The sequence below is a fragment of the Polypterus senegalus genome, chromosome 15 (genome assembly GCF_016835505.1).
Source record: "Polypterus senegalus isolate Bchr_013 chromosome 15, ASM1683550v1, whole genome shotgun sequence".
NCBI classification, from domain to species: domain Eukaryota; kingdom Metazoa; phylum Chordata; class Cladistia; order Polypteriformes; family Polypteridae; genus Polypterus; species Polypterus senegalus.
The window spans coordinates 81246799-81270803 of record NC_053168.1 but is presented as its reverse complement, the minus strand read 5'-3'; the positions used below and the strand labels follow the sequence as shown (position 1 = coordinate 81270803).

The following is a 24005-nucleotide window of genomic DNA, read 5'->3' as shown; positions in this document are numbered from 1 at the left end:
AATTAGAATTTCCCCTGTGCCTAACAGCATGTTTTAATAGGGTCAGATGATCATCTGCTCAAGATTCAAATTTCCTGTGATAACCAGCAGTGTACCACACAAACAGCACTACAGGGTTAAATAAAGATGAAGTAAGATATGTAAAATTAGACTTCAAACCAACATTTGCAGTTAATTCCCTCTGTTTGGCAACATTTTAAAAATTTTAAAGGACATCTTCCACACCTTTCATCTTAAGCCAAAGACTTGGAGGTCTACTAGTGTAAAATAAAAATCAATCAGTAATATGACTGTTGAATATCCAGTGATGGACTATCAATCACTTCTCTTGCATGCCATTCTTTGCTGACTTAGCTCACTGCAAATCTTTGCTGGATATAAAAGTCTAGATGTCAGATAGATTTGCAGCAACTACAGCATTTCGAGTAGTTGTATTAAACTTATGAGAATACAGTATAAAGGCAGCCTGAATGTTTAAACTCTGCTTGTAAAATTATTTTTCAGTTGCAGAAGAGATCAGGTTGTTAAACTGGGTTACAAATGCTTAATGGATTACACTCATACGATGCCTTGATGTAGGATTAATTCTGAAATGTTTTCCTTTGACAGAAAAGACTTTTGGGAAATGTAGGCTTGGTTCAATTAATGGTTATGCAGAGTAAAATAAGAATGGTTTAATTATCCACCCTTTCATCCATCCATCTTCCAAACCTGTTTTTCCAAAGCAGCATCATAGAGAAGCTGAAGCCTATCCCATCAAGCACTAGATGCAAGGAACAAAACAATTCAGGACAGGATGCCAGCCCATCACAGGGGCCAACTTAGCATTGCCAATCCACCTAACCTGCTGGAAGGAAACCAGAACACCTGAAGGAAACCCACACGGACATCCATAATAAAGAGCAACAATATAATGTTATAATTTGTTTTTGATGATTGCAAACTATACAGCAGCTTTTTCCTTCTACTGTAGGGAATGTGCGGCTAAAGTCAACATGGACATATAATAATAAGCTGGCCTATTACAAAAATGGAAAAAACAAATATGCAATGTTTTCCATAAGAAAACAAAAAGATATGTTTATATAATATGTAAATTGATAGATGGGTTCATCCAGGACTTAATAATATTAGCATATGCTATAATCTTTTAAAATCATTTTTTCCCTCATCAAAAAACATTAAATACCACAGGATGACAAAGAGAAAATATAGTTTTAGAAATTTTTACAAATTTAAAAAAAAAATAAAAAACAAAAAAGTGAATATCACATTGTCACAAGCATTCAGGCCCACTGCTATGACACTTGAATTTCAGGTGTATTCCATTCTATTGATCATTATTGAGATGTCAGTATGCCTTGTTTGGAGTTCAGCTGTGGTCAGTTCAATTGCATGTACATGATTATGAGAGACACACATCTGCCTTTAAATGGCTCCACAGTTGACAATGTATATCAGAACATAAATCAAACCACGAGGTGGAAAGAACTGCCTGCAAAGCTTAGAGTCAGGATTGTGTTGAGGCACTGATCTTTGGACTACTGTAAAAACATTACTGTACCATTAATGATTTCCAAGGTCACGGTGGCTTCCACAATTCTCGAATGGAAGAAGTCTGGAACAGCCACAACTCTTCTGTCTGGCCAAACTGAGAAGTTCGAGGAAAAAGGCCTTGGTAAGAGAGGTGACCATCACTGCAACAATCCACTGATCTGGGCTTTATAGCAGAGTAGCCAAATGGAAGCCTCTCCACGGTAAAGCCTACTTGTAGTTTACAAAAGGATATTCTCTGGTCTGATGAAAGCAAAACTGAAGTGTTTGGCCATGATAGCATCTTCATACAGAGACGTTTTTCAGTGGCAAGGACTAGGACATTAGTTAAGACCAAGGCAAAGCTAAACGGAGCAAAGCACAGAGATACTGTATCCTTCATGAAAACCTTCTCCAGAGCCGAAGGTTCTCCTTCCAAACAGGACAATGACCGTATGCAAAAAGCAAAAGCAACACAACAGTGGCTCGGGGACAACTCTGTGAATGTTCTTGAGCAGCCTAACCAGAGCCCAGAGAGAACATCTCTGAAGACAGCAAAAAAAATCTCTGTTTACCGACAGACCTAAGAAAGTTTGAGAGGATCTGCAGAGAAGAATGGTAGAAAATTACAAAACCCAGGTATGTTAAGTTTGTTTCATACCCAAGAATACTCAGGGCCATAATCGTGCAAATGGAACTTCAGCTAAGTACTGACATAAAAATATTGTACTTGGAAATTATTCAGTCACCACTAATTTGACTACAGTCAGCAAATCATTAAATACTAGCTTAAGATCTTGGTCTTAGCCAAGTGGTAACAGATCATCACATTATCCATAGGGCTTTGAGAGGCCCTCAGAAGCAAGACTGTTGATCTTTATTTAAGGGGTTACTAAGAGTGGAGTGCCAGCACACTGGTAAGCAGCACTAACTAATATGCTACTGACTATGTTTAAAATGTTGGAAGGCTCACATGATGTTGCAGATTTTTTATGTACCTTTATGTATCCCATCACCTTAGACAGTGCATTCTTCACTAAAAGGCTTCCTATTTATTTGTGACATTTTATTTTTACGTCTAAAGACTTTCCACTTGCAGTGAAATGAAAAAGTTAACAGGTATACTTTATAAATTCTTTGTACTTGGGCTGATGCAATGAATGTTCTCATTCTCAGGTGAAATAAATTCCACTTCTATTGCTTAATCTCATAGAAGTACAAAACCTGGCACTGACCACACTGCAAATCTATTCCTGGAATAGGTAACTCGTGACTAATAATACACCCACTGCAATGCTTATATTAAACTTGCAGAGAAGTTAGAATTAGGAGAAATATGGAACTGAAAGTAGCATTTTAAGCATCTAAGTAGATATGTTAACTGAAGTTACTTCTTTCAAGCAGGTAACCAAAACGCTCATTCCACCACATTCTCCTCTACCAATACAACAGCTCAGATGAATGGTATTTACCTCCTTCCCTTTCTATAACATTAGAAAATGTGGCCTTTTCTTATATTACAAGATAAAGCAATTCAAAAACTATAGGAATTAAGATTAGTATAAGAACCAGAAATACAAAACAAAAAAAAAAAAATCAAATTATGCATTAAATTGTGAAAGAGTATTATTTATTTCTGGGAGAAGTTTACGTTTTTAAACATTTCAGGCACTCACATATTTCAAGACCTATTTTACCCCTTTAAGTGGTAACAAGGGACTGGGGTCTAATCTGGCAATATTCAGAATAAGGAATAATGTGGTGCCACTCCATAACTGAGCACACACAATTACACCAAGGCAACTTACAGTGTCCGTACAAAAATTAATGCTGGCATATGAAGAAAGTACACATGACATATGTAAAATGAGCACGCTTGTATGTCAAGTCAGGATGCTGGTGTTTAAATCAGCAGCACTAACCATTTTGCTGTGCTTGTGAGGACTTCCAGAAATATGACTCCTAACCAATATATAGATACTAATGTATATAATGTTCACATTTTTCCTCAAAGCATTATGTTATTAAGTCTTTAGGGAAAAAAATAACATTCAAAGATTTGGAATATGTGTTCCTCTAAGAGAGCTGTTGATTGGAGGGGTTCCTTTTCTGTTTTTGCAAAATAAAGATTATTCATCAAACTTTTTGAGCCCACTAATTTTAGTTCAGAATGAACAGATGAATATAATTTAAAAAGAGATAAAAATAAAGGCACTCTCAAGTAAACTAGAGGATTGCAGAAAGAGATACTAAGTAAAATCTAGGGTCAATAATTAAAAACAGCTCCTTAAACTTAAAAATGTACTGTGTATTAAATTCTTATTTTATTTTTCTATGAATTTATGATAAGGTCCATGGTGTCAATTTATTGTGAAAAGTGGTCCAAAACACAGATTGAAATTAATTCATATATTGTATGTACCCAGGAGGAACCAATTAACAGAGAAAATAGTGCAGTAAATAATTCTTAATGGAATAACCATAAATTAAGAAAAACACATCAAAAAGACTATGGCCCATAGGGACGCTATACTGGAAATAACAAAGTTTAGAAAACAAGTGAATGAATGAAAATAAGGGTAAAGAGATGCATGCCAAAGACCATAAGAAAAATCTACTTTTATGCAGAAATATACTGCTCAAAAAATTGCACCTGTTGTCACTTTCATTTGCAGCAAAGCAGGTGAAGTAGATTCACAATCATATATGCTTCCTAATTAGACAAATTGATAACCTAGAAACTTAATTGATTTGGTGTTAAACTGAGATGATTAAAAGTTCCCTTAGTTTTTTTGAGCAGTGCATATGACATGTAAAGATCATGACAGATATCTTTTTTGGTATTTGTGTACTAAATCGGCAGCAGTGAAACCTTCCCCATGGAGCCCAACACTAGAATGGGTAGGGGGAACCTTATGCAACCTTCCCTCTTCAATTTGGTACCATGCCGTCCAGGAGCAAGGCAGGGCCCCACCCTGGAAGGTAGAGCTAGTCCAATCTCTCTTAAAACAACTGATTCTGGCCACACAAGGTCTATATATGTGCTAATGCCAAAAAAAACAAAACAAAAAAAAAATAGTTGAAGTGCCTGCCTTGCAGAAATGCCTCCCAGTGCCAACAAACAGGAAGCATTCACTCCAGAGCTGCCTTCGAAGCTTTGAACACTGCCCTCTAAACTTGAAATATCACAGTTTAGGAGCTGTAGTTTGGAGGAAAAAAACCTGAAAGGTAATTACTGGAGGAAGAGAGGGAGAGAGAGAGAGGTTAGGAGTATGCGCTGATACAGTGCACTGCCGCACCTACCACACGACAAACCAATCAAACCCGAGCGCAGCCATGCAATGGGTGACACCTCAGCACCACACTAGTTCAGATGGAGTGGAACAGTGTGAGGTTTTTTTCTGCCAGGTTGGAGGGCCTACATGTGGGGCTGGATGCAGATTAAAGTCATACCCAGGACGGAGCATTTGCAGGTTAAAGGTTTGCTCAAGGGGCCCAACAGAGAAGAGTTCCTTTTTGGTATTTACGGGATTCGAACCGTCAACCTTCCGATTGCCAGTGCAGATCCCTAGCCTCTGAGCCACCACTCCACCCTCACTGGAGGAAGAGAGCTAATAAAAGAGTGAGAAAACATGGTTTATGTACATTTGGAGGTTTACCAGCAGACAAAAGACAACTCTCCTTTCTTGTTAATAGCCTATAAAAATAAATATTCATAAGGAGTGGCATGACCCCCATTTGTTTAAGGTAGTATGGTCTAGCACAAAGAGTCATTTCCTAGGAATGACTTGCCTAGCTATTGTTGATTTCACCTTAAGCCCAGAAAACAGATGAGGCCTCATTAACAGATCCTCATTTTTGCTTTGAGTCTCATGTGGTACAGTATGTGTTTAAGCCCATGGATTCAGAGAGTCTAGAGACTGAAGAAGGGAAAAAAATGACCTAACCGATTGTGTCATCCTTCCACTGTATTTACCATCGTACCTCAAAGGAGGCAGAGTGAGTATGGTCTCCCAAGCTATTTTTTGATTCTTATTATTTAGGAAAACAATATAATCCTCAGAGAAAGTACAGGACACGTGTTTATTCTGCTAATTAGGGCATCCATGACGTTTACTTTTATTTTTCTGTTTTTGTTTGTTCGCTTTCTCTTCATCCACCTCTACTCCTTAGACATGCACATGAGCTGATGAAAAAATAGCTGTGTGAAATGCACTGGTGAAAGGTTCATCTCTAAAACACACACATCTTAATGGCAAATTAATTTAGTAAAACTACACCTTGTTAAAATTAAATAAGATACGTTTGGAATGAAGATAGTGATGTAAGTCAGATTTTTTAAATGAACATAAGGGATGGCATGCAGGCACGGTGGTTAGCACAGCTGCTTGACAGATCCAAGGACCAAGGTTTAATTTGTTGCTCGGTTGTTGTCTGCATGGTGGTGTTTGAACATTTTGGCCTTGTAAATGTTTTTTATTTTACAGCCACATTCAATTAATGGCCATAAGCAGGTCAAGTACACATGACTGTGTTGTTATGGAATCTCACTCCTTGTCCTTTTAAAAGTATCTCCATCCATATATTTTTTTAAATAACTGTTTTGTCCAATTCACAGGAACCAGGGCCTATACTAGAAGCTTTGGGTCCCAGGCAGGACCCAACACCAAACAGACTGCCAGGTCATCTCTCATACTGTTAATTTACAGTTGGATGCACATCCTGTATGAATAAGAAGCGCTAACCACTGCACTACACTACAGCCTCATAAAGTTATATATAGTATTATGATTTTCAAATTTGAACAATTTTTTGGCCAAGGTGATGAACTCTAAACCACAAGGTAGCTATTTCAGTGCTTCAAAATGCCATGGGACCCTGAGCAAGGGACATGCATTGATTCTAGCTGTGAGAAATTAATGCAAACAATTTTAAGATATCCATACTGCAGCAATTAATATACGGTATAAAACTAATTAAAAAACAGCAGGCTAAATTGCCTGATTATTTTTATATCTAAAACTTATACTGTGATCTTCACAACATACATATCAGGCATTTTTTCTCAGTATGTGACAGCTGACCCCACAATTAGATAAAAAGCATTTCAGAGTCTACACTTCCTGCTCTTTAATCTAAAACCGCAATGTTATCTATTAGCTGGCTTATACATTTAGTTACGTTTTTTCTTCAGTGTCAGACCACTAAGATGCCACAGGATGTAACTGAAGCCTACAGAATTAATTAAAAAAATGATAGCAAATCTTTGATGCATTGGTTTTCAGGTATAAAATATGCTGTACATACAAGAAAAAGAAACACAGCCTATAAAGAAGTAAAGAATAAATGAAGTTTGTCCTTTTTCAATGCCCAAGTCATACTACTGGTGAATCACCATTGACACGATGCAATGAATGGATCATTAAGTGATCCTACTGCATTTGGCATAGAAGCAGACTTCACCAATGTAATATGTACAGCATGTCCAGCAAGTATATACACTCACTTGTCAAAATAATCCTAATTCAGCATAGCCAACTCAATAGAGCTGCTTATGCATAATACATTACTTAATACATTTTTTATGTTGTTATTACAGATATGAGTATCACATTTACATTTACATTTGTTTTATTTATTTGCTTAGCCTTTTGGCTAGAAATTTCACTTAGCTGTAGGACAGAGCTTAGTAGCAGATGAGAAAACAGGTGTCTTTACAGTTTGATCCTGGAGCTGAACGTACTCTGTTGCTTCCACAGTCATGGCCCCTCGCCTAGATACTGTAGTTTTGTCTTCCTACTATTAAAAAAGTCAACTGGGTTGGGTTCCTTTAAGTAATTCTGTGTCCTTCACCACAACTGATCTTCAATTATAACCACTCACAGTATAACACTTAGTCATTTTTAAATTAAATTATCTAAAGTAGGAGTGAGTGGTATGGCCAAAATCCATATCAAGATATAATTAAAATTCTGACAGTTTTGGTAGATAATAGTATAATGTATTTGTATATATAGGGTGGTCCAGATCTAATTATGCATTTTTCATTACGCTATAACTTATTACGTTTATTAAATAGAAAGTCACCCAAAAATTCCCGGACCATCGAGAAGTCTTCGCACCGAACTAGAATCGTCCCCGCATAAATCAAAGATTCAGATGATCTGGATCTGCATAATTAGATCTGGACCACCCTGTATATACATGTTTAATTTTGAAGAATATAGTTTTTTTTTAACAAACAACAAATTTATTAATGATGAATCACATCTCCTATCCTGCCAAGCATTTTTTAACACTCGGCTACTCAGATGGATTTGATCTTTTCCGCCTCTGCCAAACAAACACAGGAGAAGACCCATATTCTTCCTGTTCACCCGTTCTGTTTTACACAGGACACTTTAAATGCACGTACATTGTCAAACATGCCTAATTCACTGCAGAGTTGTTAGAAGCTGAAACTAGTACTCTGCAAAAAATATATTTGCAAAAACTAGACAAAAAAAAAAAAAACTTTACATGGGAATTGCTTTGCTTTTATTTACCAAAATTGGGGAAGGCAAAATTTACTTCTTGACAACGTTTCTTAAAGTAAGCTAAATAATCGTATCATTTTTTGATAAGTTGATAATTCTTACAATAAGGTAAACAAGATTTAATGTCATGATATAAATACTTTTCACTTGCTTAGATTTCACTTTTTTGCAGTGTAGCACCTCACCACTCATGCTGAAGTGCACATCACACTGGGTAATACAGTATTTTTAAATAAGTAGACTCACTTCTTACACTCAGCTCATATGCAAGTCAATACACAGACACATTCAACTTCAGAAATTTTACTTTAAAATTACATTCCCCATTTCCATTTTCATGCATAGATTTGCATACTGTGTATTAGGAAGTGTTTTATGTTTATATTTGTTTGCAAGTTCTTCAATAATTTTTTGGATGAAGTATTTTTTTTAAACCCATACAGCTAGAAATATTTCATCTGATATACTGGATCAACTGGCTAATCACCCAGTGCAAATGGAGACTTCTGGTGGACTGGTGCCTTTCAGCTGAGGCTATGGGAATACGCTGTGGCCTCCCCAGTCATGAACTGGATAAGCAGGTTCAAACAACTGATAGGTTAATGCCTCATAAAATTTCAGTATATAAATATAACACATAAGAGACTCAATATCTCAGTAAAAATTCTAAATAAATATCTTGGGCATTCATCCATTCACAGTCTGAATTCACTCTTAATCCACATATTTAAATACTGGGATTAAAGACCCGCATTACAATGCCACATGCCATACCAGTCCATAACAGGGGAACATTCAAACAGGGCCGATTCAGAGCTGGCAGGTTAATGTAAACTGTGCATACTTTTTAAAAAAAAAAGGACAATAAGTACACTTCATACATAGAGCATCTGATGTCAGATGCTAAAAAGCGGAAAAAACTTAAAGACCACTGAAAGTGACATGGTTGGCATGATGGTGAAGCAGCTAGTCCTAATGCCTCATACCTGCACTCTGAAGAAGAACATAATCAGACTCTTAAAATTTGTCTATTAATTTCTATTACCTACAACATTAGCTCATAATATAGACATAATATGGGTGACTCAATTTTGAATCTGAACAGTGGGCAGACCTAGCAAAAAATGTCAATAATGAAAAAAAAATCTTGCCTTTTTTAAAAAAGAAAATTGATACATTTCAAATATCTTCATCATTAACCTGTTTTGCTAATATGCTTGTGGATGAAATTAGGAAGCCCAAAAAAAAAGACACTAGAAAATCTATAACAAATGCACACAGTCCGACATACCATACTATAAACCTGGGAATGTGCTTTCATGTTTGACATCCATGTAGAAGTGTTACTACATATCAAACTTAAAGCACAACAGCAAATAAAGCACTGCTAAGGAAAATTTAATTGATCCACATGGGGGTAAGTTAGTAAGCCACATAATTTATTGGTCCCTAATATATGCCTTTGGCTTTTTAGATACAGCAGGGATTGCTTTATTTAAATCTTCAGGACTGCATCTCTGTTTACTACAAATAAGGAAAGAAAAGAGTACTATGAAAAAGAGTTCTGCTTCATTGTGACACAGTGAGAAGGGGCCAAAGATCACATTATTATTTCATAACTATCTAAACAGTGTTTCATGCATATATGCTTCATTGCAATTTTTTTGTTTTTTATATCAATGGCAGAGAAGAGAGGAGTAGATAATATCATAAGGGTGTCTGCACCAAGATCCAAAAGTTGACTCCCTTATTTATTCTGTAATTAGTCTCTATAGGAGAAAGAAGAGAACTACCATGGAAGAGGCAAATGAACCACAATGCTGGCCACTCACAGGGTTTTACATAAGGTGATGAGCTGTTGTTAAGAAGTTATTTATAGAGAGGGCAGGGTATGTCTGGTTACTAGCACATCATATTCTGATGGTTGGACTGAGTGTTCGGCACTTAATTATGAAATAACAATAAACAAATGAGAATAATAGAAAAACAAAACAGTATAAGAACAAAAAAAAAAAAGAACACGTTAAGACAATAACAATTGTGAACATTAGCATCAGTCTTCTCGCCGTCTTTCGGTACCTCATATGACCACCACTGCTTGACATTTCTGGTGTGTACATCCCGTAAGTTTCTGGATCTGCTGTTATCCCAGTCTTGAAGAACAGCATGAAGAGGTTGCTGGCCAGTGACAGACACAGCATCAGGTCTCCGCATGGTATGATCCAGGCCACCCCATAGATACCCGCTGTGTGTGTGTGTGTGTGTGTGTTTGTGTGACCCAGGTAGCATCATTCTGCTATTGGGTTAGACATCTAGGAAGTGTGAGCCTAGCTTTGAAACCATCAGAATGGAGAATATCCCTTACTGTTCTGCCCCTGATATTACAGCAGCTGAATGCATGGCAAATCTAAAACAATGTCTGAGATGCACCATTTTTTTTTTTTTGATTTGTAAGTGTTGTTCTTTTGTGGTCACCACATTTTTGATAGCCATCTTTCTCATCACTGTTCTGAAACCTTGCATTGAGTCAGGACACAATGGAGCAGCTTAATTGATAAGAGTTTGTCAACACTGACACACGCCCACAGACTGCCAATGGTTTCCTCCTTTGCTACTGGTAACTTTCGAGGCATAAAGGCGCTTTTAAAATAGACCTGGTCAGGAAAAAATTCCACCAGAACATTATTTGTTAAAAGTGCACCTAACAAGTTTTTGTTTTTGGCAAGTTGCAATGCTTCAAAATAAGCTATACTGCTGGTCAGAAAAATTGAATGTACAGAACCTATAATTGCAGTCTTTGCATTTTAGAAAATGTTGCATTTTTCCCCCAAGTGTTAATGGGCTGAAACAAATGCAGAAGAGGAGACTAAAAGCCAGTCACTAGAAACACAAAATAAAACATGCTGAGACTAAGGGAATTTGATTAGCCTCTGACGCAGTATAGCGCCTGCCAATGCCCTTTAAAGAAGCAGAATATGCAAGGACTTTAAACAAACACTGTATAAGAACCGGAGATTATGTTCTGTGGTAGGACACTTTATATTCTGTGTTAAATTATGTAAATATGTTATGCAGGCAAGGATCTTCATCTTCTTTTTTCAGCTGCTCCCATTAGGGGTTGCCACAGTGGATCTTCTTTCTCCATATCTTTCTGTCCTCTGCATCTTGTTCTGTCACACCCATCACCTGCATGTCCTCCCTCGCCACATCCATAAACCTTCTCTTAGGCCTTCCTCTTTTTCTTTTGCCTAGCAGCTCCATCCTTAACATCCTTCTCCCAATATACCCTGCATCCTCCCTCTGCACATGTTCAAACCAGCGCAATCTCGCCTCTCTGACTTTGTCTCCCAACTGTACAACCTGAGCTGACCCTCTAATGTACTCATTTCTAATCTTGTCCATCCTCGTCACACCCAGTGCAAATCTTACCATCTTTAACTCTACCACCTCCAGCTCTGTCTCCTGCTTTCTGGTCAGTGCCACCGTCTCCAAACCACATAACATAGCTGGTCTCACTACCGTCCTATAGACCTTCCCTTTCACTCTTACCGATACCCGTCTGTCACAAATCACTCCTGACACTCTTCTCCACCCATTCCACCCTGCCTGTCCTCTCTTTTTCTACTCTCTTCCACACTCCCCATTACTCTGTACTGTTGATCCCAAGTATTTAAACTCACCCACCTTCGCTAACTCTACTCCCTGCATCCTCACCATTCCACTGACCTCCCTCTAATTTACACACATGTATTCTGTCTTGTTCCTACTGACCTTCATTCCTCTTCTCAAGCAGACAAGGATAAAAATTTAAAAGGAAAAAAGGGAATAGACAAACAACAAACTCACAAACACTGCTTTTGGAATGAACTTTATATCCCAAAACACGGCCCTTTTTCTTTCATAATTAGCATGTCTTCATAGTATTTATTCAACAAAGCTAAATGTAGATGTATTGTAACTTTCCTCTGACACTTTCCATATTGTGGTGAAACTTGGCATTAACAGCAGTTTGCTTTCTTTCCTGCAGCTGTGAACAAGTGGAGTAACATTAGAGCCACACTGCCAGCCAACACTTAGCAAGCACAAAAAATAGAAGTGTACAGAGTACAATAAGTCCTACTGTTAACTGAATTCAGTAATATTGTTTAATGTAAATATTTCTACTATTAGCACAGATAAAGAAACATATTGAGATGTTGATGTTCATGGCGCCCCATGTTTAACTGCTCAGAAAAGACTGCAGACCAGAACTTGACATAATGGTGCATAGTGTTTCTCTCGGAGTGTCTATTGTTTCCAGTTAATGCAGTGGTTTCTAACTTGTTAATCATGGAAAAGCTTTTTAAAAGGGATGAGGAAACAATAAACATCTACCATACTAAATGTCAAAGAGCTAGTTGGGAGGATATTCCTTCTACTAGTCAAGGCTGAAGAAGTCTGCAGTAATAGTGAACAGGCTAGACAACTTCAACTCACAATGAAAGAGTCTGTTATGTTGTAATAAATGTGTCTCAGTTTAAAAAGCTGCCACCATCCAACTGTTTAAGAATTTACGGCTAACTTTAACTTGCAAGTTCTCAAGCAATACTATGAAAAATGCAAAGTCATTGCCTCAGCTTGCTGACTTTAATGGCAAGTGAATAAAACTAAGCAGGTTTCTGCTTGTGGATGTTTTATGTGAATGTCTACCATTAGAGTTATTCCTAATGCAGATTTTTTTGGACTCACAAAGCAGCTTTTTTTATTTTGAGACCCCACTCAAATATAAAGGTTGCCATTAGTGTTTTAGACGTTAGTGTATACAAATGTATTATAGTCCTTAAATAATATTTTATTTATATGCAGTAGTGCAATTCCTGCTTAAATACTAACAAATACGATTGCTTTAACATTTTTAGATTTTAAATTTTTTAAATTCTTTAGTAATGAGTTTTTTTTTGACCTTAATGTAGTTCAAAGTCAATGAGAGAATATTAGCTGATGCCTTGTAAACCAGTGTTCTTTACTGTTATTTTCAAATATATTTCCCAACAGATGTTTATTTTGCATTCTTGTTACTTGACATTGCAATGTTCATGACAGGATGGAGTCCAAGATTCTGCTGTTACGATGGGTTGGGAATTATGCCGATTTGGCAACACAGTAGTGACTACTGTAAGTGTTAAAAAAACTGAGTAAAGTGATAAACACTATAACAATAATGTCTGCTGTGCTGCTTTAACCTAAATATATTTTAGAGCTATTATACTGAGAGGCGTGTCAGAGCAGCAAATTTGAGATTTTCAGATAAAACAGAAATGTTTGTTATGACAAAGCACTTATATTTACATTTTCTGGAAATGTGAAAAACCCTAACAGATTTCAGAAAGTTATCTTTGGCACAGAGACTTTGCTTACCTGAGTCTGGCTTACAGCGGTATGGTTTCCATGAAGTGGAGAATGACGATCCTTCTCTTTACTATGTCTGCTGTTCTGTTTACTGCGCTGCAGCTGTTGCCTCAGTTTTGCAATCTGCTAAAAAGTGAATAAAAACATGTGAAACTACTGGAAAAATAAACAGTGAATAGTAAAGAAATAAAGAAAACTTTAGGCAGTGATTGCTTTAGTTAAAATATTCAGCTTTTTTCTGGCACTGCTTGCCAAGAGATAAACCTTTTATGGCATTTGGTAACAAATTGTATGGCTGCCAAAAATGCTGTCAGATGTTATCAGGTATGATAAGAGTGTGAGTCAATGGCATTATTCAATGAACAATTAGTAGTGCTAAGAAGGCTGCCACAAAAGGATGGGGTGGTGGGCATGTAGCATCAGGCTAGCAGAATTCCCATTTTTCTGCCCAATATCTGAACACATGTTTTTCATTGGTAGGTAACGCGGAGCAGTAGGCTTTGCATTTAATGAATTTCCAAATACTTTATATAAGTCAATCAGTCAGTCATTCTCCAACCCGCTTTATATCCTAACACAGGGTCACAAGGGACTGCTGGAGCCAATCCCAGCCAGCATAGGGCGCAAGGCAGCAACAAACCCCAGGTAGAGTGTCAGCTCACCGTAATACTGTATATAACAAAAGTTATATCTCATCTTCAAAAAACAAATTAACCTAGGGTTATCAGTAGGACTCTCTGACTTTTTTATGTGTGTTACTTGCCATCTTGCAAACTTTACAAACACAAACATATTCACACTTTAAAATTCTTAACTGAATAATTAAAGAGGATATTCACTGTAAATATCCAAAATAAATGCAATTAGTATAATGCAATTAAAACTAATGTGTGAAATCACATATACCAAACTGTACAGGATATATATCAATTTGACTTTGTGAACTTTGGTTTATTGGGGGACCTTTTACTGTTAATTTTGTAAAAAAACTAAAATGTAGACAGATGTTTAAAGAGCTCAATTTCTGCAATAACTTTATAATAAATATTTAACTGGAACATCTGGCTTATGAAAATATAAGATGAAATATAAGATGTACGGCAGTTAAATCTATCCCTATATCTTGTCTTAGACACAAAGTCAGGAGAGTTTACCACAGTTCTATAGCACTTCGCATTATCACTAGTACCCTTTGAGCCTTTAATAAATCTGCTTCATTTAGTTACAACCCTGGAAGGACTAGGGTATGTGTGGAGCTTATCCAGGCAACACTGAGCACAAGGAAGGAAAAGACTACTTCCAACTAAAGTGGCACACAGGCTCATTCTAGGATTCTAGAAGGAAACAGAGGGGAGACTGTGCTAACTCCACAAATGTTTGGCCGGGACAAACTTGTAGCTAAGAGGCATCAGTGTTACAAATGTGTCACTGAATGTTTCGGCCTACAATGACCAACTATAGAAGAAAGACATGTGAATCATTTATAACCTCATTTATTTGGAATTCAAAACATCCACGCATCAAAAGAGCGACCCTACAAAGACAAAAGGCAGTAGGTGGCATGGCTCTACCTAACTTCCAGTTTTATTACTGGGCAGCAAATATACAGGCGATAAGAACCTGGACACAAATAGAAGAACATACACAGGCTTGGACCGCAATAGAAGTAAAATCCTGCAGTACTTCTTTGTATTCCTTGCTCTGTGCTCCAATAAACACACGTTATCGGCAATACACTAATAACCCAATTGTGCTCCACTCACTTAGAATATGGAACCAATGTAGAAAGCATTTTAAGACGGAGAAGCTTCTATCTGTGGCACCTCTGCAAGAGAACCACCTCTTTCAACCTTCAATAACATATGCAGTTTTTAATATCTGGAAAAGATTTGGAATTAACTTGCTTAGAGATCTTTATATAGACAACGTCTTTGCATCCTATGAACAATTACATTCCAAATTTAACATTCCAGCTACACATTTCTTTCACTATCTTCAAATCAGGAACTTTGTTAAGCAGAACCTTCCAGATTTTCCTCATCTTGCACCCTCATCCATGCTGGAAAAAATATTGCTCAATCTCAAGGAATTAGACTCCATCTCTACAATATATAAAATCATTTTACAATCCCTTCCTTTCAAAGATCCAAGAGGACACTGGGAAAAAGATCTCTCAATTAATATATCAGAAAAGGAGTGGAAAGTAGCAATGCAGAGAATTCACTCGAGCTCTATATGCGCAAAGCATACAATTATACAACTCAAAATTATATATCGAGCACATCTGTCTCGACTAAAACTCTCCAAAATGTTTCCAGGATATGACCCAACCTGCGAACGTTGCAACCAAGCCCCAGCCTCACTAGGTCACCTATTCTGGGCCTGCACCAAATTAACATTATTCTAGACAAAATTTTTTAATTACCTTTCAGACAGCCTTAGACTCACAATCCCTCCTAACCCATTAACAGCTGTGCTTGGGGTTCTTCCAGAGGGGCTTAAAGTGGAGAAAGACAAACAAATTGTGATTGCATTCACTACACTCTTGGCACGCAGACTCATTCTGATAAACTGGAAGAACCCAAACTCTCCTCTTTTAAGTCAGTGGGAAACCGATGTGTTATACTATTTGAAATTGGAAAAAATTAGGGTTAGGGTTAGTTCAGTTAGGTTCAGTTAGAGGATCCGTACAGACTTTTTTCAAAACATGGCAGGATCTAATTAGTAATATTTTAAAATAAGTTCATAAAGCACAGAGAATTTATTAATTTAGGTATGTTTACAAGCCTTAAAATTTAACGCTTGGCTTGCTTTCTCTCTCAGGGGTGGGGATCGATCTGTTCTTAACTCAATTTTTCTTTTTGTAAAAACTTGATTGCTTTGTATGGATTGCAATAAAATTAATAAAAATATATATAAAAAAAAGACATGTGAATCAATAAAAGGTTAACAATTCATTATTTAGTTCTGTTTTAATGTAATTTCCAAGATGTTAATATCCAGCCACTCTCTATTGTTAAGTTTAGGGATGCACCAAATTTATGGCCTCCAAAAATATTCAAACAAAAACTGTTGGTTTTATACTTTTTTTTCTATGTGTCAGTATGAAGACAGCATTAAAATTAGTCAATAGACATAAATACTGTAAGTCATCACACACCAAAGTATATTTTGTTACTCATTTTTATGTATTTACTTAATCAATTAGTCTTTTTTGATAAGACTGACTTTAGAAATAAAATTATTTTTAATTAACTTGCAATTTTATAATTCAATTTAATTGTCATGCACATCCTAAAAGTGAAATTGATTTAATTTAAGCCTGATCAATTGATACAAAAACACATGAGCAAAAAAAAACAGCTTCGGCCAAGATTTTTCCTTTCAGTGCATTGTTATTTATGGGTTTTTTTAACCATGAAACATACCATAATAATCTCAAACCATCTTAACCTAGTTCAAGATTATGGAGGGCCAGAATCTACTTAAGCAGCATAGGGTGCAAGGCAAGAAACAGTCACACACACTTACACTAACATTCAAGCTTGAGCCAGTCGAGAATTATCACTTAACCTAGCCTGCACATGTTTGGGGAAGTAGGAGGTAAAATGGAGTATTTGGTGGAAACCTCACACAGACACAGGAAGAGTGTTAACTCCACATGTGGGATATGAACCAAGTATACTAAATTAGTGTGCCCATATGCTGCTCATCCACCTCTTATTTCCTGATGCTGTCCATTTGCTAGGGGTCAGCAAATTGATGAGTCTCTTCCATCTCTATGTCTATACTATATACTCCATATTATCCACCTTCAACCTAATCACCCTCAAAATCCTATAAAGTCTCCCCTTGATGTGTCTTCTCCAGACACATTCACAGCCATCCCTCTCACCTAACCTCCATTACACATGTCCATACCAGCTCATTCTATCTTCTCAAATTTTCACACTGATCTTCACCTAACCTACTCATTCCTCAGTGAGACTCCTAAAGCTCAACCAAGCATTCTCATTTCAGTTCTCTCCCACTGTTCCTGCCTAATAGTCATGTCACTGCACTATACATTATAATAATGTTACACAGATCTTTAACTTTATTTTCCTTGGCTTTCTTTTATCACAAACCACTCTGGACCTTCCTCCTTTTCCTCCGTGCTGCCTTTGTTCTGCCACCTATTCCCCCCAGGCACCCCAAGGATTATAACATGCTAAGCATTTAAAGTTCTTTAACTTCTGAAGATCTGATCCAGCTACAGTATATCTTGGTTTAACAGTCCCTCTTCTCTCTCAGCCTGCTACTAAATCTGACCACTAACTTCCAACATATTCATTTCAAACAACCCAATTCCAAGTCTGCCTGTCACTAAATTACACTTCTCTGCAATTTTTCCTCTGACTTCGTCATGATGCCAAAATCAACAATATACTGTATATTGTAACAATTCGTAGACTTCAGTACCCCAATACTCTTACTAAGCGCAACCACCACGATGAAAAAAAGGAAAGGGCTAACAGCCAAACCCTAATGTATCTCTACTTGCATATTAAATGTTTTTATGTTTCCACATGCAGTTCTCACGGTTACTCATCCCTCATACTTCATTTCTACCAGTCTTACCAGCTTACCCAAAAGTATCACCATCTGTAGATTAAACACTACATGCGTTTGGATTCTTTCATAGGCCTTTTGCAGATATTTAAATGAATAACATACCTTTTCATTTCTCTCTCTTCTCACAAAGTTCCTGCAAAGTAAACATTGCATCTACTATTTATTTGCCTCTAATGAACTAAAACTGACTGTCTTTTGTTTTTAACACTTTAATGTAATCACGCAACAGTTGACACAATTCAGTACATTTCCCTTATTTTTTTAAAAAAGAATCTGTTCGTCTTTCTCCAGTCATCTAGGATCTTCTACTTATCCCATACTGATTTCGTCAAGTCTACTAGCCAGAAAAGCCTCCAATTTCCCAAATGCTTCATAGCTTTAAGTGTTTTAATCCACACCCAAATGTTTGAGATACTTTTCCTACCTTCACATTACTTAATTCCATCTTAATTGCCAATATTTATACCTTCATCACTAGTTCTTCAACATTTCCAACTACTTCAAGTTATTGCCTATTGTTCCCTGTATTAAACATTTTTTCTTAATATTCCCTCATTTTATATCTATTTTTTCTCTTTCATTTTTCAGATTATTTCCATTTCTACCCTACATTACCCAGGTATCTTTTCCAGATCTTGCTTTATTATATTTTTTATCATATACAAATACTTTTATTCTCATTTAAAACTTCCCATACATATTCTGGACTGCTCTTGCTCCTGCTAACCTAACCTCTCTCTTTGTCTTCATTTGTGTCTTTGTGTATTGTTCCTCTGTTCCCATTAAATGCCCCACTTTTTGTCCTATAAATACCCAGAACTTCTTCACTGCTTCCTGCACTTCATCATCCCACAACCACCATCCAACCCTCTCCACCCAACTGTGATGAACCGTATCCACTAGATTGTCCCACTACTTCTGTATTCCTCCTATGCATAATGTTCTCTTTTCCCTTCAAATATCTTCTCATACTCTTCAATTTATATCCACACTACTCTCTCCATCCTTACACACCTCCACCTTCCCAACATCTGCTCCCAAGCCCCTCTACAAATGCCTTCATCTCTTCTTCTCAAAATCCCTTCTGGAATACATATGCAAATATCACATTTGCAATTTTGATTTAAAATAATAATCACATGTTAATTAGCTTATCAATAACTTTGCTAACATCCATCACATTATCCTCCAATCGTTCTTTACTATAACTCTCAAACCATTCAATGATATTCGGTAATATAATTTAAAACCATTCAATATTTCCCTAGCACATGCTTCCTTAAATCTTGCTTCTCCTCAAACAAACCCATAATTTATTGTGGTCTACCTACCACATTTTAATATTCTACTCGTTCCCACCTTTCTTTAGCCATACTTGTGCCCTCTGTGGTAGCCCAAGTTCGAGTCACATGCTTGTAGGGGAATTCATACAAAGAATACATTAGTATTTGTACTTTTCTTACACTCATCAGACATGACTAACTTTACCATTAGGCTTCATAATCACATGCACCCGATGAATTTGAAAAATTCTGAACAGTGGTCCTAGCTTCAAGAAAAGCAGATTCTGCCCACTATGAAATATACACAGTATAAATAAAGAATAAATAGAAAAAGCAAAAAGAAAAAAAAAGCAGTGACAATGAACACAGTATTTTAGAAGGAATTTAAATGAATACTTAGAATATTTATTCTGTTTGGCAGTTTCATTATGAATATAGTTCCATATATACAATGCAATGGATGGCATACAAGACTTATCTGGCTGGAAGGCTCAGGTGGCAAATGGACAAGGACAGTGGTGGGATATTCCCTGCCTTAGCCAGGAGGATGGTAGAAGAGTTGGACCAAAGAACAATATTAGGCCGGGAGCCCAGTGTGACGGAAGGAAATTTGGAAAAACCCTGTCAGAACTACAATGTCCCCCAATAAATGTCAGCATTCCTGGATCTGTATCCCTGTGGGGCAGCCCTGTTGGGTTCAGTGGAGGCCACCAAGGGGTAGTTGCTGACAGTAATCATCCTTATTTTATGGGACTTCCATTTGACCCTGAAGTGCTTCCATCGGGCTATGCACTAACACCAGAAGTACTCCCAGGTCCAAGATAAATGGAGCCACTCGACCTTGTATGGGCGAGATGGAGTCGGGTAAAAGAGGACATAGCTTGCCTGGGAGGTGTGGAGAAAAAGAGAAGAATTGTATTATATTATGGCGGCACGGTGGCGCAGTGGTAGCGCTGCTGCCTCGCAGTTAGGAGACCTGGATTCGCTTCCCGGGTCCGCCCTGCGTGGAGTTTGCATGTTCTCCCTGTGTCTGTGTGAGTTTCCTCCGGGCGCTCCGGTTTCCTCCCACAGTCCAAAGACATGCAGGTTAAGTGGATTGGCAATTAACAATTCTAAATTGGCCCTAGTGTGTGCTTGTTGTGTGGGTGTGTTTGTGTGTGTCCTGTGGTGGGTTGGCACCCTGCCCAGGATTGGTTCCTGCCTTGTGCCATGTGTTGGCTGGGATTGGCTCCAGCAGACCCCCGTGACCCTGTGATTGGATTCAGCGGGTTAGAAAATGGATGGTTGGATGTATTGTATTATTGTGCCTTTGTTGAAGGCCTTTAAAGGTATTTTACATAATAAATATGTGTGTTTGCACCCAAGACTTGTGTCTGTAGCTGTGTTTGGGGTGCTGCCATGCCCCTGCTGATCACAACAATACATCTTATATATAAGTAAAACATATTTTAGCATGAAGTTTAATGAATTACTCTACAACCCTGAACTGGACAGGTGGGACCAGAAAATAAATGGCCGCTTAATTAACAAGTTTAGGATCACGCAGATAGATTTCAATGTACAACATTTCAGTCTAAAGTCCAGTCTCAAATCAACCAGACACCACATTGTCTGACAAATAATTAAAAAAAAATTGAAAACCTGACATTTTCTACAGATTGTGTACTAAATATTGAAGTAAAGAAAACCTTAGGTAGGAGTCATGACACAAAGGAAAGCCACAAAGATAAACAGAATACGTTTTAACTGAAATAGCTAAAATTAAACCTCTCATGGGAAGTGTTTACAGTAGTTTCAGGTCCCTACCAATGCTTTAATTGGTCTTTATAGGTCAGTGAACCTTGTTGTCAAAACTGTTTTATTCAAATAATGTGACTCACGTACAAAGAAACTACTAAATAAGGTTACACTATATCCTCTTGAGATAAACAGATTTTATTTCAACCTTTTTGTGTCCCTCACCTTTCATTCTCTGATTGTGAGTCTATCACTGTACACCTTGAATCTTGTGCAGAGGTTTCCCTGATGATCATCTCAGATAACAGATGAACACCAGTTTTTATTAAACAGCTATGTATTTTGAACTCTGTGCTAAGAAAACTGAGAGGACATTAAACCAACAAGCCTATCACTCTGCAACTTTCAACAAGTCACTTGTCAGTAGTCAATACCAGACTTGTCTATACAAAAACAAAGACATAAGGTCCTACGTCTGCTTTGGGTCTCAATAAAGTAGTCAATGCCTGGTGCACTTCCAGTGGAATGTGCCCAGGGAAAATCCTCACTGGCATACTAAAACCACTTCATCTGGCTCTGCTCGATTTCAAGGAGAAGCAGTTTACTTAGAGTTGCTAATAGACTGACGTGTCCTCATCCTGCCACTTGCAGTAAACTTAGCAACCATATGCAGAAAACCTAATTCAGTACCACATTGTTATTCTAAGCTTGGTTCCTGTTTTGTTTCAATTAAGTTTTTCCCGAAGTCTTCTGGAGCATGGTTAGTTCCTGCTTTTTATGTGAAAACGGTGCTACCCTGCTAGTGAGGCTATAGTCACTGAAGTTGTGTTCACTGATTTGTTACAGTCTATGTCATTATGCAAAATGCAAGTCCTTATCCAAATCTTTATTTCTCAGTGAATATTTCTAAACATGTTTGGATTTATTTTTGTTATGCATAACACATACACTTTAAAGGGTGCAACATGACTTTGAAAACTTTGATTTATAATAAGGAGTTGTATGTAGGCCTGCATCCAATAAAACTGAGAGAAGGGGTGTCCTGCAAAGTATAAAACAGTGTATAAAATAAATAAAAAAAAAAAAACGACAAACCAAACTACTGGTAGGAATATACATTTTATCCCTTATGTAAGGAAGTACATTTGTCAGTTACGTCTGGTGTGATCAATGTACAACCTGTAAGGACAGACAGAAGACCTATTGATGTACTGATGAACACAGGAAGGTGAACTGGTGGTCCAAAATCATGATTATACACCATGTACTGAATGACCCCACACTCTGAGTGCCAGGCTCTGAACTCCCGCACTGCCAGTGGACCCTACTTAATCATTTTTGGACTTGCCAAGACCTTTGTAATGAAAATTGGGTTTGTTTTGCCTCGGCACTAGTGATAAATGCCAGTGTGGGTAGATTCAGACGATGAACCACATTGGTGATTCTTGCCCTATATCGAAGTTGAGTAGTAACATACATGCTCAATACAATTTTGGTGAATAAGTACAAGAAGGATTTTAAAAAAATGACGACAAATGCACACGTAAAATAAAATACATGTGCAATTAACATATCCTATGGAATTCTTCTTTATATTAGAAAAATATCTGAAATAGCACTGTGCCTGCTTTGGTGTGGTTCCTGGAAGCACAAACATCTACATTTCCTCCTTAGACAGGCAACGTGATTTCAGCATTTGCAGTTCATAATTAAACTTTGTCAAGGCCATGGCATACAGGCAGTCAAAGAACAGAATAGAATGTGACAAGTGAAATGCAATTTATTCCAGTAATAGAAATTGTCTTGGAGGTCTGCAGTGGGTTTGGAAGCCAGGCCTAACCGATAAAAAAACATGGAATGGCTTGTTAGGGCTTTCATTCTTCCAGGACAAATCTTTATCATATTGTAGACTTTTCATTTTCTGAGAATATTGTCCATATGTTCTGCGGTCCAGAACAGATTTGTACCTCTTGGTTCTTCATTTCTCTCTCACTTATCTGTAAATACAGTATTGCATCAACACAGATACTTCATGATGCCACTACACAGGCTTAAATGGAATCAAATTAGCTGGAGAGCTCAGGAAAGGTTCCTTTGTCATGTGCGCCTCATTATTAACTGATGGTTAAGAAAACATGCAACAACTGAAAACTTAATGCAGCTGTTTAAAACTAAAACAGGCAATTAAGAGTTTAGAATCATAATAAACAAGTTAACTAAAACGAAGTTTAAAAAACATATTGCTATAGTAGTAAATACATAGGTTCTAATTAAAACTTTGGTTAAAGAAAAAACCTGCAGTCACTGTGGACCTCCAGGACTGAAATTGAGTACCTTTGATATAGAGTATATATCGTGCTTACAGTATTTAAATAGGATATTTAATATTTAATAGGTAGTTAAAGACTGAATGTGTCTTGACTGCATGAGAGGTGATATCTGGTTAGTTAACAGAGTTTTATGCTGCTTAACTGAGTATAATGTATCAGCCTTTGGTTAACATGGAGTGCATAAAAATGTACTTCTCTTCACTAGAGGCAAACCTTGTTACTTGGCAAAGGAAATGTTTGCTACTGGTGACCTGTAAGTTGCAATTGTCAATATATCTAAACCTCTACTGGAAAGGGGAATATTGGGGTTCTGCATACCTGTAAAAAATCAACCAATGTCTTCTCTCACTTTGCAATATAACATTATCTAGATTCGTGTTTATGATAAGGCTTTAAATGTTTGCAGAGGTATAAGATCAGGGAGCACCAAATTACTCCTTGATGGGCTGTGTAGTGTTGGGAAATTGAAATGGTCTCTAAAATGCAAAAATGAGAAGTATACAACCCTGTCCAAGTAGGGCTATTGTTATTTTACTGGCGATGTTATAGACCAGTGCCTGATTGTATTCTTTTAACTTCTTTCT

At 37.2% G+C, this 24005-nt stretch overlaps 1 protein-coding gene across 2 annotated transcripts in view; it reads right to left on the bottom strand.

The window, feature by feature from the left end:
* The window catches only part of glcci1a (glucocorticoid induced 1a), a 287506-nt gene that overhangs the window by 76418 nt on the left and 187083 nt on the right, over positions 1-24005 (bottom strand). The window contains exon 4 of one of the 2 annotated variants that reach the window (XM_039736251.1): positions 13467-13583. In XM_039736251.1, the coding sequence (XP_039592185.1) occupies positions 13467-13583 (117 nt within the window). The remainder of the gene's footprint in view (positions 1-13466; positions 13584-24005) is intronic. The other variant, XM_039736253.1, reaches the window with a different exon arrangement.